The sequence below is a fragment of the Erythrolamprus reginae genome, chromosome 10 (genome assembly GCF_031021105.1).
Source record: "Erythrolamprus reginae isolate rEryReg1 chromosome 10, rEryReg1.hap1, whole genome shotgun sequence".
Classification (NCBI taxonomy): Eukaryota; Metazoa; Chordata; class Lepidosauria; order Squamata; family Dipsadidae; genus Erythrolamprus; species Erythrolamprus reginae.
Window position 1 is genome coordinate 19,098,713 of NC_091959.1, and position 13,035 is coordinate 19,111,747.

Genomic DNA, 13,035 nt, shown 5'->3' on the forward strand with positions numbered 1-13,035 from the left:
CACTGAAATATTTTTTGGCAGAGTGCAGTAGCTATTTAGCAGGAAATCAAACTGTCTTGGAAGAAATACAACTCTCTTTTCCCCCCTTCTTCTAACAATACCAGTGAGACTTGCAAGTTGCATTTTTAGGGTGATTATTGTTTGGAACTTCTGCCATTATCAACTCAGTATTTTGCAAATTGGAAATACATTGATAAACTCTGTGTATTCTAGGGAAGTAAAGTTGACCAGTCCCTGCTTTAAAACAGATTCAATCCAATTGTAGAATAAATTCCTAGTGGATCCTTCCAGGGACATGCTTCAGAAACATTGATAGTAAAGCTGCAGTCTTCAAGTTTAGCTCCTGGTGTGCTTTCTTAATTACTAAATTGGAAATACACACCCACTCACATTTCAGTAGGCCTCCAACTTCCTGTAAGAAGAGAAATAAAAACCCATTGATGTTGTCAACTTTCAGCAAATCTAAGAAATGCTAATTGGATTGTGAACACAAGGACACAAATAGGTTTTCCAGATTGCCATGGATGATCAAAGTATATAATATAATTGTATAAGATTATAATAAAATAATAATATAATCTGGTATAATTGTAAAGATTGCCAAATATTGCTGAGCCTGCTGGAGGCCACCAATCTCCAAAGAATATGAAAGGAATGAGAAATTTAGTTTCTTGAATACCTTGACTACTTTAATTATCAATATTTTAGGCAATCCCAGTGTCTTGATTCTGCATTGAGGATTGAGGTTAATTCAATCAGGAGAATTGTGAAAGAGGTATTGCCAGACTGACTTCAGAAGAACAAGCCATCATATGAAAGAGTTTTCCTCATTCTTTATGAACAGTTTGCAAATTACTAACTTTCTGTAGGACCAGATATTGTTACAGCTAATAGGCAGGCAGAAAGGATATGTTCAAATTAGTGATACACTCCAGGTTCTTATTCTAATCCATGCTTTTGAAGATAATGACTGATTTGGTTCATAAGTTGTGATTGGTGTTTGCTTATTTTTCTCCATGGTTGTCACATCTGCTGTGTACTGTGCTATGTGGCTTGATGCTACAGTTTTCAAAGGAATAGAAAATCCTACATTCTTGAGCTGCTGTTGAAGTTAACTCCTGTCACTTTAATCCTCATAGCCCATAGTGAAAGATACATGGAGGGTGACGCCGGTAATTATTAAAGGACTACTGGCTCTCTCCTTCTTGCCACGAATGAGTTCTGTTTCCCATTTTCTCTATGCTTTCTTAATAAGCATTACTGTAGTTTTCTAGATAACATACATTGTTTTGATTCTGCTGTACAATATGCCCACTGTCTATTAAAAATAGGTTTTTTCATTATGAATGGCTAATTTGAAATTTGTTCATGTTTGCTGCTTCATTATGATGTATTGCATTTCTTTGTAAAAACCTTAGAAATCAGTAGCACAGGTACTTTTTTTAGGTATAGGTCATCTTTTAATAAATTTACAAGCCTTTGGTTCCATTTCTGTGGCCAATGACGTAGTGTTACAGTTGGAAAAATGTGCAAGCAGAAAAGAAATGTTCAGATTGGTAATTGGCTTGTTAGTGATGTGTGAAAACTTACAAGTTTTACAGTAATGAATATAACCTTGAATTTCTCAGCTATTTGTCAATCCGTATGTTCCTGTGAAATAGCCTTTTGGGAAAACGAAGTGCTGCATAAAAAGTCTCAAATGGATTTATTTTTAAACAGCATTCAAAAGTTGTTAGTTCTTGAATAGTATCTTATATGTGAGCCTACACCATTGTTCGAGAGGAAGGTACAAAAAAATACAGAAGATGAACAAAGCCCAGAAATTTTGGCCTTCAATTTTGGCCTTTTTTGTGAGAAGTTATTGGAATGACACTTCTTTCCAATACGGAAGGAATTTTATCCTGTTGACAGTGAAACAGAAAGGCTACATATTTTGATTTAATGCACAGTATAGAAATTAAAGTAATTTCTCTTTAAAATAGATAAATACCTCACAATAAATAATGAATATATTTTGCCTTACAATACACTTTGTTACATGTTTAAAAAGGAGCTGTTAATTTTTCTTTTCTACATAAAGCCTTGAAAGATTACTGCAAGATAAAAGATATGGCTTTTGTGGCTGAATTAGACCTATGTGATGTGAGTGCTTTAATATTTAACCATTATAAGACTGAACTCACAAGGGAATATAATAGAGTTTTCTAATGCTTTGGGCTTAGTTTAGAAATAGAGCTTTTCAACATACATGAATGAGAATGAAACTCATTAAAGCAGATATGTCTTTTTCCAGGTTCACCTGATTGTTGAGGGAAGATGCACAGCATTAATGTAGAAACATTGACTGATATGAATTAAGTCTTTTTAACTGTTTTTCTTTTCTTAATTCTAGATTTCTAAATCAACACCGTGCATGGTTCTGCATTTGTGTTTTAGTTGTGGAAGAGCAATGCCTACCATGTGCTAGGATACAAGGTTGTGGATCCTTTTATTTCCGTGGTTCTGGAATATAAAGAGAGAAAAAGGACAAAATGGGGAGGAAGAAAATACAAATCACGAGAATAATGGATGAACGGAACAGACAGGTGAGAAACAATACTTCTTTGGAAGTATACTTAGCTTGCATTCACTTTTGTAAATGTTTGAGGAGGTCTACTTTTTCCAAGCTATGTTTCCCCAATACAACTTCATTCTGATTGCCATCATGGATAGAAGCTACAGAAGAAAGTATGATGAAAGTATTTTTATTTGGTGATATGTTTATTTCTTATTATAGTATGCCTAATGTAATTATCAGCCTTATTTGTGAGAATTGCAGAAACTCATTCAACATTTTTTTAGGTTCAAAGTATTGCAGAAGTTTGAGAACCTGTATTAACACATCTATAATATATTCAGATTTAAGACTACATCCCCCCCCCCCCATATAATGCAGAATACTCAGTGGATTCATAATGATATTTCCAATAAACTGGAATGGAATCTGCTTAGAAGAGGTACATATTATTTATGTGACAGAATTGTACTCAATAATACAGATTTATATATAAAAGTTTGTCAATTACCTAAAGCAGACATTCGGCCATAGACCTCTGTGAGCAATGTTAGAAGTTGTAGCTATTTCTTTAACCTACATCTCTGTCTTTTTAAAGCTCTTTGATAATCATAGCTTGGACACATAGTCTCTTTTTGCTTAGTTTGGGAAGCTTTACAGCATCCCATTCTATTACTGTGATGGCCAATTATGTCATTCACTTCCCTTTTACAAGAGTGGTGAAATGCAATTATAAATCAGGAGAGACAGCAAAATTTTGTATTGGTCAACATAACCTACTGCTTTGTGCAAAATGATGCCATCAAATGGTGCAACCATGGTCACCCTTTATTATTTGGCAATTTTAACCACTTACTGGGTCTCCCCCAAAGACTGGGATAGGAAGTTATTGTCTGATGTTGTTAACTGTATTGACACAAGATGTAAGCCATTTCAAGTAAAACTGCCTTTTACAAATGACTAGCGGTGATGTTGTCAATGCCAATGGTTCAAGTGGTGTTCCAGATGTTCTAGGATTGCACCGAAGTTTGTTTTTCTATTGTTACTACGTTAGCTTTTTTTTTGACACAGTTGTTCTTTGTCTGTTTGCAGGGATGTTGTTTGTTTGCTTGTAGTTTTTTTTTTATTTTGTGATTATTTTTTTTCTGGGGTGTTATGTGGCAGGGGCTTGTGTCTTTGAATTCTGACATTCTTTTGAAAGGAAAAAAAGCCTCAGAGCACTTTAGCTTCTTCATTTTCTATTTATTTATTTATTTATTTATTTATTTATTTATTTATTTGTTATTTAGATTTGTATGCCGCCCCTCTCCGCAGACTCGTTACTTTGTCTGTTTTGCGATCCCAGCACTTCTTGTTTGCAGGCAGATGGTATTCTTGCAGATTTTCCAGTGCGCCATTGTTGCCACTATATCATGCCGTGGTTTGTAATCAGTCTGTGTAATCTTGCATCAGCTAACTTGATAGGCCACTGTTTCTTTAGTTTCTTTGCAGAGGCCGCATTTGTTATGTTATCTTCTCAATTCTGACTTTCTATGTGTTCGTTCTTAAAACTTGATCTTGTGCAGTCAGAATTAGCCCTTCTGTCTCTTTCTTCAACTTTCCCGCTTTTATTCATTGCCAGGTCTTGTTATCTGCTTTGCCTGCTTTTTTTTTTTTTTTTAATGAACTGGCCATGTAATATGCCCTTGCCATGTCTCTATTTTTCCTTTGGCCTTTTTTTGTAGGCCAGTTTGATCTCTCTGGCATTAGTGCATTTTTTCCACCATTCTTCAGATATTCTTCCAGTGCTGTTTTTACCTAAACATTCTGGTGTACTTTCAACATTCCGTATCCACCTATCTTTATTAGTAAGTAGAATCTGTCAACATCTCTGCATGGATAAAAGGCATGATTCATTGTCCTTGTTCTTCTGGTCTTCCTGTGCCAAGGATTTTAGTTCTCTCCAGTCCATTATTTCAACTGTGTATCTGGAATTGTCCAGGTGTTAACTGCCTTGATTGTATTTCCTCCAGTGAGTTTCAAAATCTTCATGACGTATTCATGTCTAACATTCTTCTTAACTTTAATGTGCTTGATGTGGTTACCTTGAAGGATACCCAGTTTTTTTTAGTCATCTTCTACCCAGGCTCTTGACCATATTTCAATAGGAAATCTTAATTCCTTTAGTTTTCACTATTTCTCCCTAATGGTGGTAATGGTTGCACATTTGTCCAGACCAAACTCCTCTGCAATATTTTGGCTGCGTAGGCAAAGAGTGTTGAGCAGTGATTCTATTTTAGATGGTGTTTTTCCATATACCGTAGCTTCAAATTGTTGGCAAAGGAGTGGGGTAGTCCATCAGGTGTTTTTGATGTTTGTTAACCATCGCCTGACTTGTTCAGTATCATTGACAGATGAATCAGTGGAATGACAAACAGAATACTGGCATAGCTCTCATGTTTTTCACAGTACACAAGTCTCATAACCACATCAATAACTAGGTGCTCAAAAAAATAAAGGAACACTCAAATACACATCCTAGATCTGAATGAATGAAATATTCCTTGTTCTGTACAAAGTTGAATGTGCACAACAGCATGTGAAATTGATTGTCAATCAGTGTTGCTTCCTAAGTGGACAGTTTGATTTCACAGAAGTTTGATTTACTTGGAGTTATATTGTGTTGTTTAAGTGTTCCCTTTATTTATTTATTTTGAGCAGTGTATATGCAACAATATGAAAGTGCTACTGCCAGATTTGTTTGTAGTTGATGTTGGCCTTTATGTGCTTCAAGCTCTTTCCAAGAACCTAGACTGTTGTAACGTATTGACCAAGAACAGGGATAGACAGGGATGTGGACTTCAACTCCCAGAATCCCTGAGCTAGCATGTTTGGCTCAGGAATTCTGGGAGTTGAAGTCCACAAGTCATGGAAGAGCCAACTTTGCCTATCCATGGCCTAGAATATTTGAGGATCCAATGTGATCTTTTGTAATTGATAGATGGAAAATTTGTCAATATGCATATTTTCTATGTGCAGCTCAGAGTTATTTGGTATTGGACCAGTGCCCTGATAATCACAGAGAACATTACAACCTATTTATGATATAATCTTTCAATTCTGAATTTTATATCTTCAATACTTATGATAAATACTTATTTATCTTCTATTCTACTGTTCCCTGCCCGTTGCCATATTAACTATCCACACTTACTGCTTTTCAACCACAACTAAATCTGTTGTATTATGAGTTAAGATTTTGTACTTGGAAATCCGACACCATCCTAACCTGCTCATTTTGACTACTTTTCCAGTAAGTTAATTATTGAATTTGTTTTACAAATGTTCCAATGAATCAACTGTGTTATGTCCTGGTTTATAATCAGTTTGTGTGATCTTCTTGCACGATTATTGAATTATTATTATTATTTTAGATTGTAAGCTTGTGTTCAATGACATTATTTTTTATCGATCTATTTAGAAACCATTGGGCTAAAGTGCAGGTTCATACTATTTTAAAATCAAAGATTGCCACCATTAAAATAGTAGAAAACTGATTTAATAGCATCTGGTTCCATATACTCCTCTGCTGACAGACCAGATGTGGGTGGGTGTTGCAGAAAATTCTGCTCTATAGGGAAAAAAAGAAATAAGGTAGCAATTTGAAGTGTTAAAACCATGTGGCAGCAGCAACTAAGCCATTTGTGTCTGTGTATCCTTGAGAACTATTGTTCTGGGTAACAGTTCTAACAAGTAAAGGCAGTTAAGGACACTAAGTTTAGTTAAAAAAAAGAACAACTAGTAATTGTATCTGTCTTCAATCTTCCTAATGGTCACAGTTGCCAGTTGGGAAATTAGGAGTTGCATTTTACAGATAGCACTTTCTGTGGGATGGAACTATAAAAGAGAATTTTTTTAAAAAGTTGATTTTTCACTTATAGTACTTGACTTATAACTGGTTCCATCAATTTAAACCTTCCATTTCTATTCCAATGTATGTCCAAGAATATTTCTGGTCATGTTTGGAAAATGATTTGATTGGGTAGAAAGGTATGATGAATTGTGCAACAATCCCTCTTTTATTTCTCTTTCACTTACAGACTATAATGAATTTATTGTGTAATAGAAACCTTGTTGTGTTGTTCTTTCCCAGATATTTTTAAAAGGTTTCTAGTCTACTTCATTAATTTCTGTGATGTGTACATTATTTATGTATAATGTTAACCCACTTTATTAATTCCATATTAACCTATTGTCTTTTTGCTGGCTATTTGCCTTTTAAATAAGATGAGTATTTCAGTTGAAATGTTTCCAATCCTGAGTATCAAACCATCAAATCTCAATGAGATTTATCAGATCATATACACTACTTTGCTTTGTTAAAAATTCATATTTCACTCTTCATACATTAATCTATCTAGGCATTGAATGGCATTCCTTCAAAGACTTGTGTGATTCATAGTCCATAAATTAAATAAATGCATTTATTTATTTGTTTGTTTATTTGTTAATTTATTATATTTCTATGCTGCCTTTCTCGAGGTATGTGTACAATTTATGCACCCCCACTATATGTAGAGAGGTATTGAAAGAGACATTGCCCCTATTAGTTAGAAGTGATTGATTTAATATTTACTTTGGTTTATAGACCTCCTAATAAAGTCTTTTAATTAACTTTTAATACATGTGGCATTTCAGCTATTTAGAGATAGACTTTAGATCCAGTGGGAATTTCCAGAAATTGAAAATTGAGTGATCACTTTTCTGAAGGTGAGAATTAAAGATCACTATTAGTTTCTATAGTGGACCAAAAAACTTTTATTAGCCTCATAATATTTGAAAACAGGTATTGTAACATTTCTAAAGGTGTTGCAATCTGTCTTTAAACCTTTTGTTTTTCCCCACTGTGTAGATTTCATCTGTTTTCATTACAACATAGTTTGCACTGACCATGTTACAATTAAGTTGGAAAGTTTGATGATCTAAATGTACAGATTAGTCCAATGTGATGTGTATGGACATGTCTTAGAATTAAATTAATCACTGGACAGCATGAACAGAATGCTTTGACTTACTGTTTTCAAGAAAGCTACTTTTTGGCCATCCCTGCAAATCATCCTAGTTTTGTTTATTGTTGTTACTCTCTTTCCTGTTTTCTTTGTCTCCTAATCCTAACCCTTTTACTAGAACAATGAGTCTTGTTTTATCTTACAATTACTAATGCAAGATTGCCAGTAGTCACATGTTATCATCATTTCTATCTTTTACCGTTAAAGCTCCAAAGCAAAATTGTCTCTAGGTATTTACATGTGTTTTCATAGACAAGTTTTTCTTAATGTTATTTCTAAGTAAGTCTTTTTTAGTTCCATTTTTAATTGGATCAGATATGTGACTGCGGAAAACTATATTTTTAGTGTGTTTGGTTAAAAAAAAAAGTAAAACATAAATGAAGTCCTGGGGAGTTTTCAATCTGTTAAAAAAGTTTCAATCTGCTAAAACACAAAGGAATAACAGTTTCAATTTGAGACATTTACTTTCTGGTGATTATGTAGCATTTCAAGGAGTTACTTCTGTATCTGGCTATAGTTAAGTAAATAATCAACTAATCAGTTATGACACAATACAGTTGTCTCGATATGGCTTCCTGGAAGATAACCTGGAAGCAGAGGCCCCTGAACAATATTTGGACATTAAAACTCTGGTGACATTTTGGGAATGTTTCTGAGAAGCAAGCAAGAAAATGGCCATTGGAAGAGAGACATTGTGAACGCTCTTAACTATAACTGGAGTATGTTTAGACTTTGGTTTATGTGGGAAATGGACAAACAATTAAATGTCTCTGAAAAGCAGCAATTTGAGAAGCTTAGGATCCTTTTGCTTGGTGACTCGTTTTGCAAAGGCTAATTTTTCATCCTAGCTCTTTCCTACTTAAATTGAGAAATTACCAGGATCCCAGTATTTTTTCTTTTGTAGGTAAAAAGTCACTGGAGGGGAGGCAGCTTTTATCAGAAAGATGGTAGATTGGGAATGAACAAGCAATCTATGCACAATTGTGCTGAAATGGCTGCTGCCTTTTTAGTTTAAAAGTCGAGTAGCTGGAGATGGGATTTTGACTGATTGACTCAAAAGAAAACCCATAATTGGGAACTTGAATAAGATACTAAACATCCCTGCAGGCTGCTGGCAGAAATTCTATCTGGTGCATAATCTATCCACCTGTCTATCCATTCATTTTGGAGCTCATTTCTATGATCTTAAATTATACAGATGAATTCACCAACGGAACATTGAGACTCATTTACTTATTTATTATTTATTAATTGGATTTATATGCCGCCCCTCTCCAAGGACTCGGGACTAATGCTTTAAACTATGCCCTTAAATTAGCTTTTACTAGGTAAAGTACCGTATTTGGTTGACAAGACTTCCTCTCTGGTGCAATTTGCAGCAAAATAATCTCCTCTAGGAATGTTTCCCTGACAGAGCTGTGTGAACTCACTTTTGGGACAACTGCCAGATATCTGTATATCTCTGTGCTTTATTTGACTCTTGATCCCACTTATTACACATGTTTGGCCAGTACCCCAGAAGGAAGTAAGAATGAGCAAATGGACGGCTTTACATGAAGAGCTGCTTTATCACTCTGAAACTCATATTCTTGCATTAAACATTCTGTAGTCCTATGGGGACTGCCAAGCTTTACCTGTCCCTGGAGCAGCCCCATGTACCCACTTTTACACTAGAATAGCATTTAATAATGGTTACAAGTGGTCCTTGACTTATGACCACAATACAGCCCCAAATTTCTGCTGCTAAGTGAGAAAGTTGTTAAGTGAGTTTTACCTCACTCTGTAACCTTTATTGCCACAGTGATTCACTGCAGATGTTAAGTTAGTAGCTGTTCTGACCTAGGTTTGCTAATCAAATAATACAGCACAAATTGTGTCCCAAAAACCTCTTTTATTTTAAAGGCTGGTAATTATTTTCATTCCCAGCCGTAATAAGTCCCAAGAAATGATCACGTCCGACAATAGTCTTTGGGGGGGGGGGGGGGAGGCCTATAAGCACCCGAACCTTGATCTTCCTTGACAAGCTGCCAAAGACCAAGTAGGAAGAAACTTGGCAAGGCCAAACACAAACATGAGCTAAAATGACACAAGTTGAACGAAGTTGCTTCCTGCGATGAACCCTTCCATGTGCTCCACTTATATAGCCTATGGGAGGGGCCAATTATCTCCAAGCCTTACTCCTGAATAGACCTTCTCCCTCTGCAACTGTTCTTGCCTTCTGGCAGTTCTGCGCATGTGTGCATTGAGAACAGGCTCCCTCTGTTCTTCTGCCTCACTCATGTCAGCCTCTGGAGGCTGTGGAGTCAGCACAGACTTCCCAAATGTCCCGGGCTGGATCCCTGTCTCTGGCACAGAGCCTTCTCTAGACTCCAGGGCTGGCCCATGTTTCTCCTCAGCCTCCTCTCTGTCCGACTCTGCTGCCAGCTCCGCAGGTTGCTGGCAGACCACAGCAGTAACCTGGTTGTTAAGTGAACTGGTTTCCCCATTGATTTTGCTTGTCAGAAGGTCACAAAGGGGATCACAGGGCACCAGGATGTGGCAACTGTCATAATATGAATGTGAAGTTTCCAAAAGTTGACAATATAATGTGAATATAAAAATATGAACGCATTGCCAAGCATCTGAATTTTAATCACATGGTCAACAACATGCTGCAGCAGTTGTAAGTGTGAAAAATGGTCATAAGTCACTTCTTTCAGTGCTTTTCTAAATTTGAATGGTCAGTAAGAGAGCTGTTATTCTGTAGCTGTACTGTTCATTAAAGCAATCTGTCACTGTTAGATAATGGGCATCTTTCCAAAAACAGATGGAGCAGATTCTTTGCTTGAAAGTACTGAGCCATATTGTTCCTGTTTTTTTTTTTAAAAAAAAAATCAAATATGACAACGAGTTAGAAGGAAATGCTGTGGTTTTTCTTCTCAAATACACTGCGTTATGTAGACTTGGAGTTGCACAGCCAATTGTGCAATTTTACTTACGGTAACCTAAAATCTGTTGAAGTCATTGCCTGAAGTCAATATTGCCAATTCAAACTGATTTTGCAGATCTAGTCTGTGTTCTGTCTGGGTCCCCCCAGGCGCCAACACCAACCAAAAGGAGTATCCAGACACACTGGTAAAAAGCAAAGGCAGTTTATATAATTCAAAGCAAACGCAGGTAACAAAAACTGTTCTTACAGACAGGAACACTCTGAAGCTTCACAGAGGTTTCACGAAGGCCAGGCAATAAAACAGGATTCTTGCTGGCAAAAACAACACTGGAGATAATAAAACCCACGCCTCCCCCAAGTCTTCCAGACTTCTAGGCCACAAGCCAAGATCAGAGACGCCGAGAATCGAAGCAAGGTCACAGGACTCCTAGTTGATAACTCTCCACAAGGGCGGGCCTGCCTTTTCAACCCTGCTGAGGAGAACCACACCCAAACCCAGCTGTTGCCAATTCAGGGATGGAAATACCTTTCTAATTGGCCCCGTCTCTGAGCTGCACGTCGCTGCCTCATGTCTATTATAGCCTGTGCGTCTTCATCCAATGAATCCAGGCTACTAGCTGGGGAGAGCCCTCCCCCCGGGGGTCTCAGGCTGCTTTCCCTTCTCCTCTTCCTGACGTTCCTCTCCCCCGTCTGCCTGGTCCTCCCCCTCCTGTTCACTGTCCTCCTCCTCTGGGCATGGATGCAGCAGAGATCCAGCCGGTCCCTGAGGAGCTTCAGGCTGAATCACAACAGTCTGTAACTATTATTTACATGTGTTTTAATTTGCTGGACTCTCCTTAGTGAGATGGAGGACATAGAAAGTCAGATGCTTTCTTCCTAGCTTTGGTGTAACATTCCAGTCTTTCTGTACTGTTTGTGCATATATGTTTTTGATGTATTTTTTTAAATAAGTAATTGTTTCAGTTTAATATATCTGGTTAAAACAAATAAGCTTCTTGGCATGGGAAACACAGCAGAAAAAAACCAGAGGAATGAAAAGTATTTGCAGAGGTCAAGGAGATCCTTCCCGTTTGGAGAATATGCTTCAAATTATGTGATTAGTATTTCTTCCAAAGGGCAGCACAAATTAACATTGGATGATGGTGAGAATTATGGTTTTATTTGCAGTTCACAGAGATTCTGCCATCTCGTTCACCCCAAGTCTCTCATTATTCATCATGATGGACCTTCTGCAATGATGACTTTTAGTCACATGGCCTGATTAACTTTTGCCAAAATTGATATCTTTCTTTTCTAAAGCAGCCGCTCTTTGTTTCTATGCCAATGACTGGAGCTATTATAAAACAGAACAAGTTGTAAAAGAGACTTTGGAAGTGTTCTAGTCCAATCTGCTGGAGACCCTATGCCAGTGATGGCGAACCTTTTACCCATTGGGTGCTGAAAGTGTGTGCGTGTGCATGTCCACAACCATAATTTAATGCCCTCCCACGTGCCCCAACCCTGTGCATCTGTATGTGAGACCCTCCCATGCTGCCCCGTGCATGTACGCATGACACCCCCCCCCCCAAAACCTCCGGAGCCCAGAAACGCCCCATTTCCTGACTTCTGATGGGCCTGACCGCAGGCTCCAGAGTCTTCCCTAGAGCCTAGGGAGGGCTAAAATGGTCCATTTCCTGACTTCCAGTGGGCCCAGCAGGTCCATTTTTTGCCTTTTCCAGGCTCCAGAGGCTTTCCTGGAGTCTGTGGAGGGTAAAAATGGCCTCCCCTGCTCCCTCAGAGATCTTCCAGAGTCCAGAAACTGTTCATTTCCTGACTTCCAGTGGGCCTGGTAGGCCTGTTTTTTGCCCTCCCCAGGAGCCTCTGCGTGAGCCCTGTACTTACTTGGCATCCAAAATGGGTAGTGTGGCGATTCCTGGGAGGGGAGGGGCAGCATGGGCGATGCCACAGCCAAACATCAGCTGACTACCATGTTCATGCACATTGGAGCTGAGCCAGGGCAACTGCTCATGAGCTTGCAGATATGGCTCTGCGTGCCACAAGTTCACCATCACGGCCCTATACCATTTCAGAAGAAGTGGTTGTCCATCTCTTCTTAAAAATCTCCAGTGATGCAACAGCAACAACCTCTGAAGAACATTTTGCCTAATAAATGTTTTATGGTCTATATTTTGGAATAATATCCTCAGTTCATGGTTGAATTCATGTATATGTATATTCAATTATTTTCATTTTATTTTATTATTATTTATTCAGTTTCTCTGTTGACAAAAATAATAGATATACATAATAAACTGTCTGGGTATAGTTACCTTTATTGTCACTTTTTTCTGTGAACAAACTGGTAGATATTAAAAAATGAAATTCTGATGCCTGCTTTCAAAAGAATACGCATGTGCAACACACATACACACACATAAACAAATACATGCTAAAAGACTGTTCATATTTTTCTGGAATATTAAGACTGTAATATATTAATTGTAGAGTTTTGAAAAATAGACTCC

At 37.4% G+C, this 13,035-nt stretch overlaps 1 protein-coding gene across 4 annotated transcripts in view; it reads left to right on the plus strand.

Moving 5' to 3' along the window:
- MEF2A (myocyte enhancer factor 2A) overlaps nucleotides 1–13,035 on the plus strand; it is a 94,497-nt gene that overhangs the window by 24,979 nt on the left and 56,483 nt on the right. For all 4 annotated transcript variants that reach the window (XM_070762579.1, XM_070762581.1, XM_070762577.1 and 1 more), the window contains exon 2: nucleotides 2,393–2,585. In XM_070762579.1, the coding sequence (XP_070618680.1) occupies nucleotides 2,532–2,585 (54 nt within the window). In that variant the 5' untranslated portion in view covers nucleotides 2,393–2,531. The remainder of the gene's footprint in view (nucleotides 1–2,392; nucleotides 2,586–13,035) is intronic.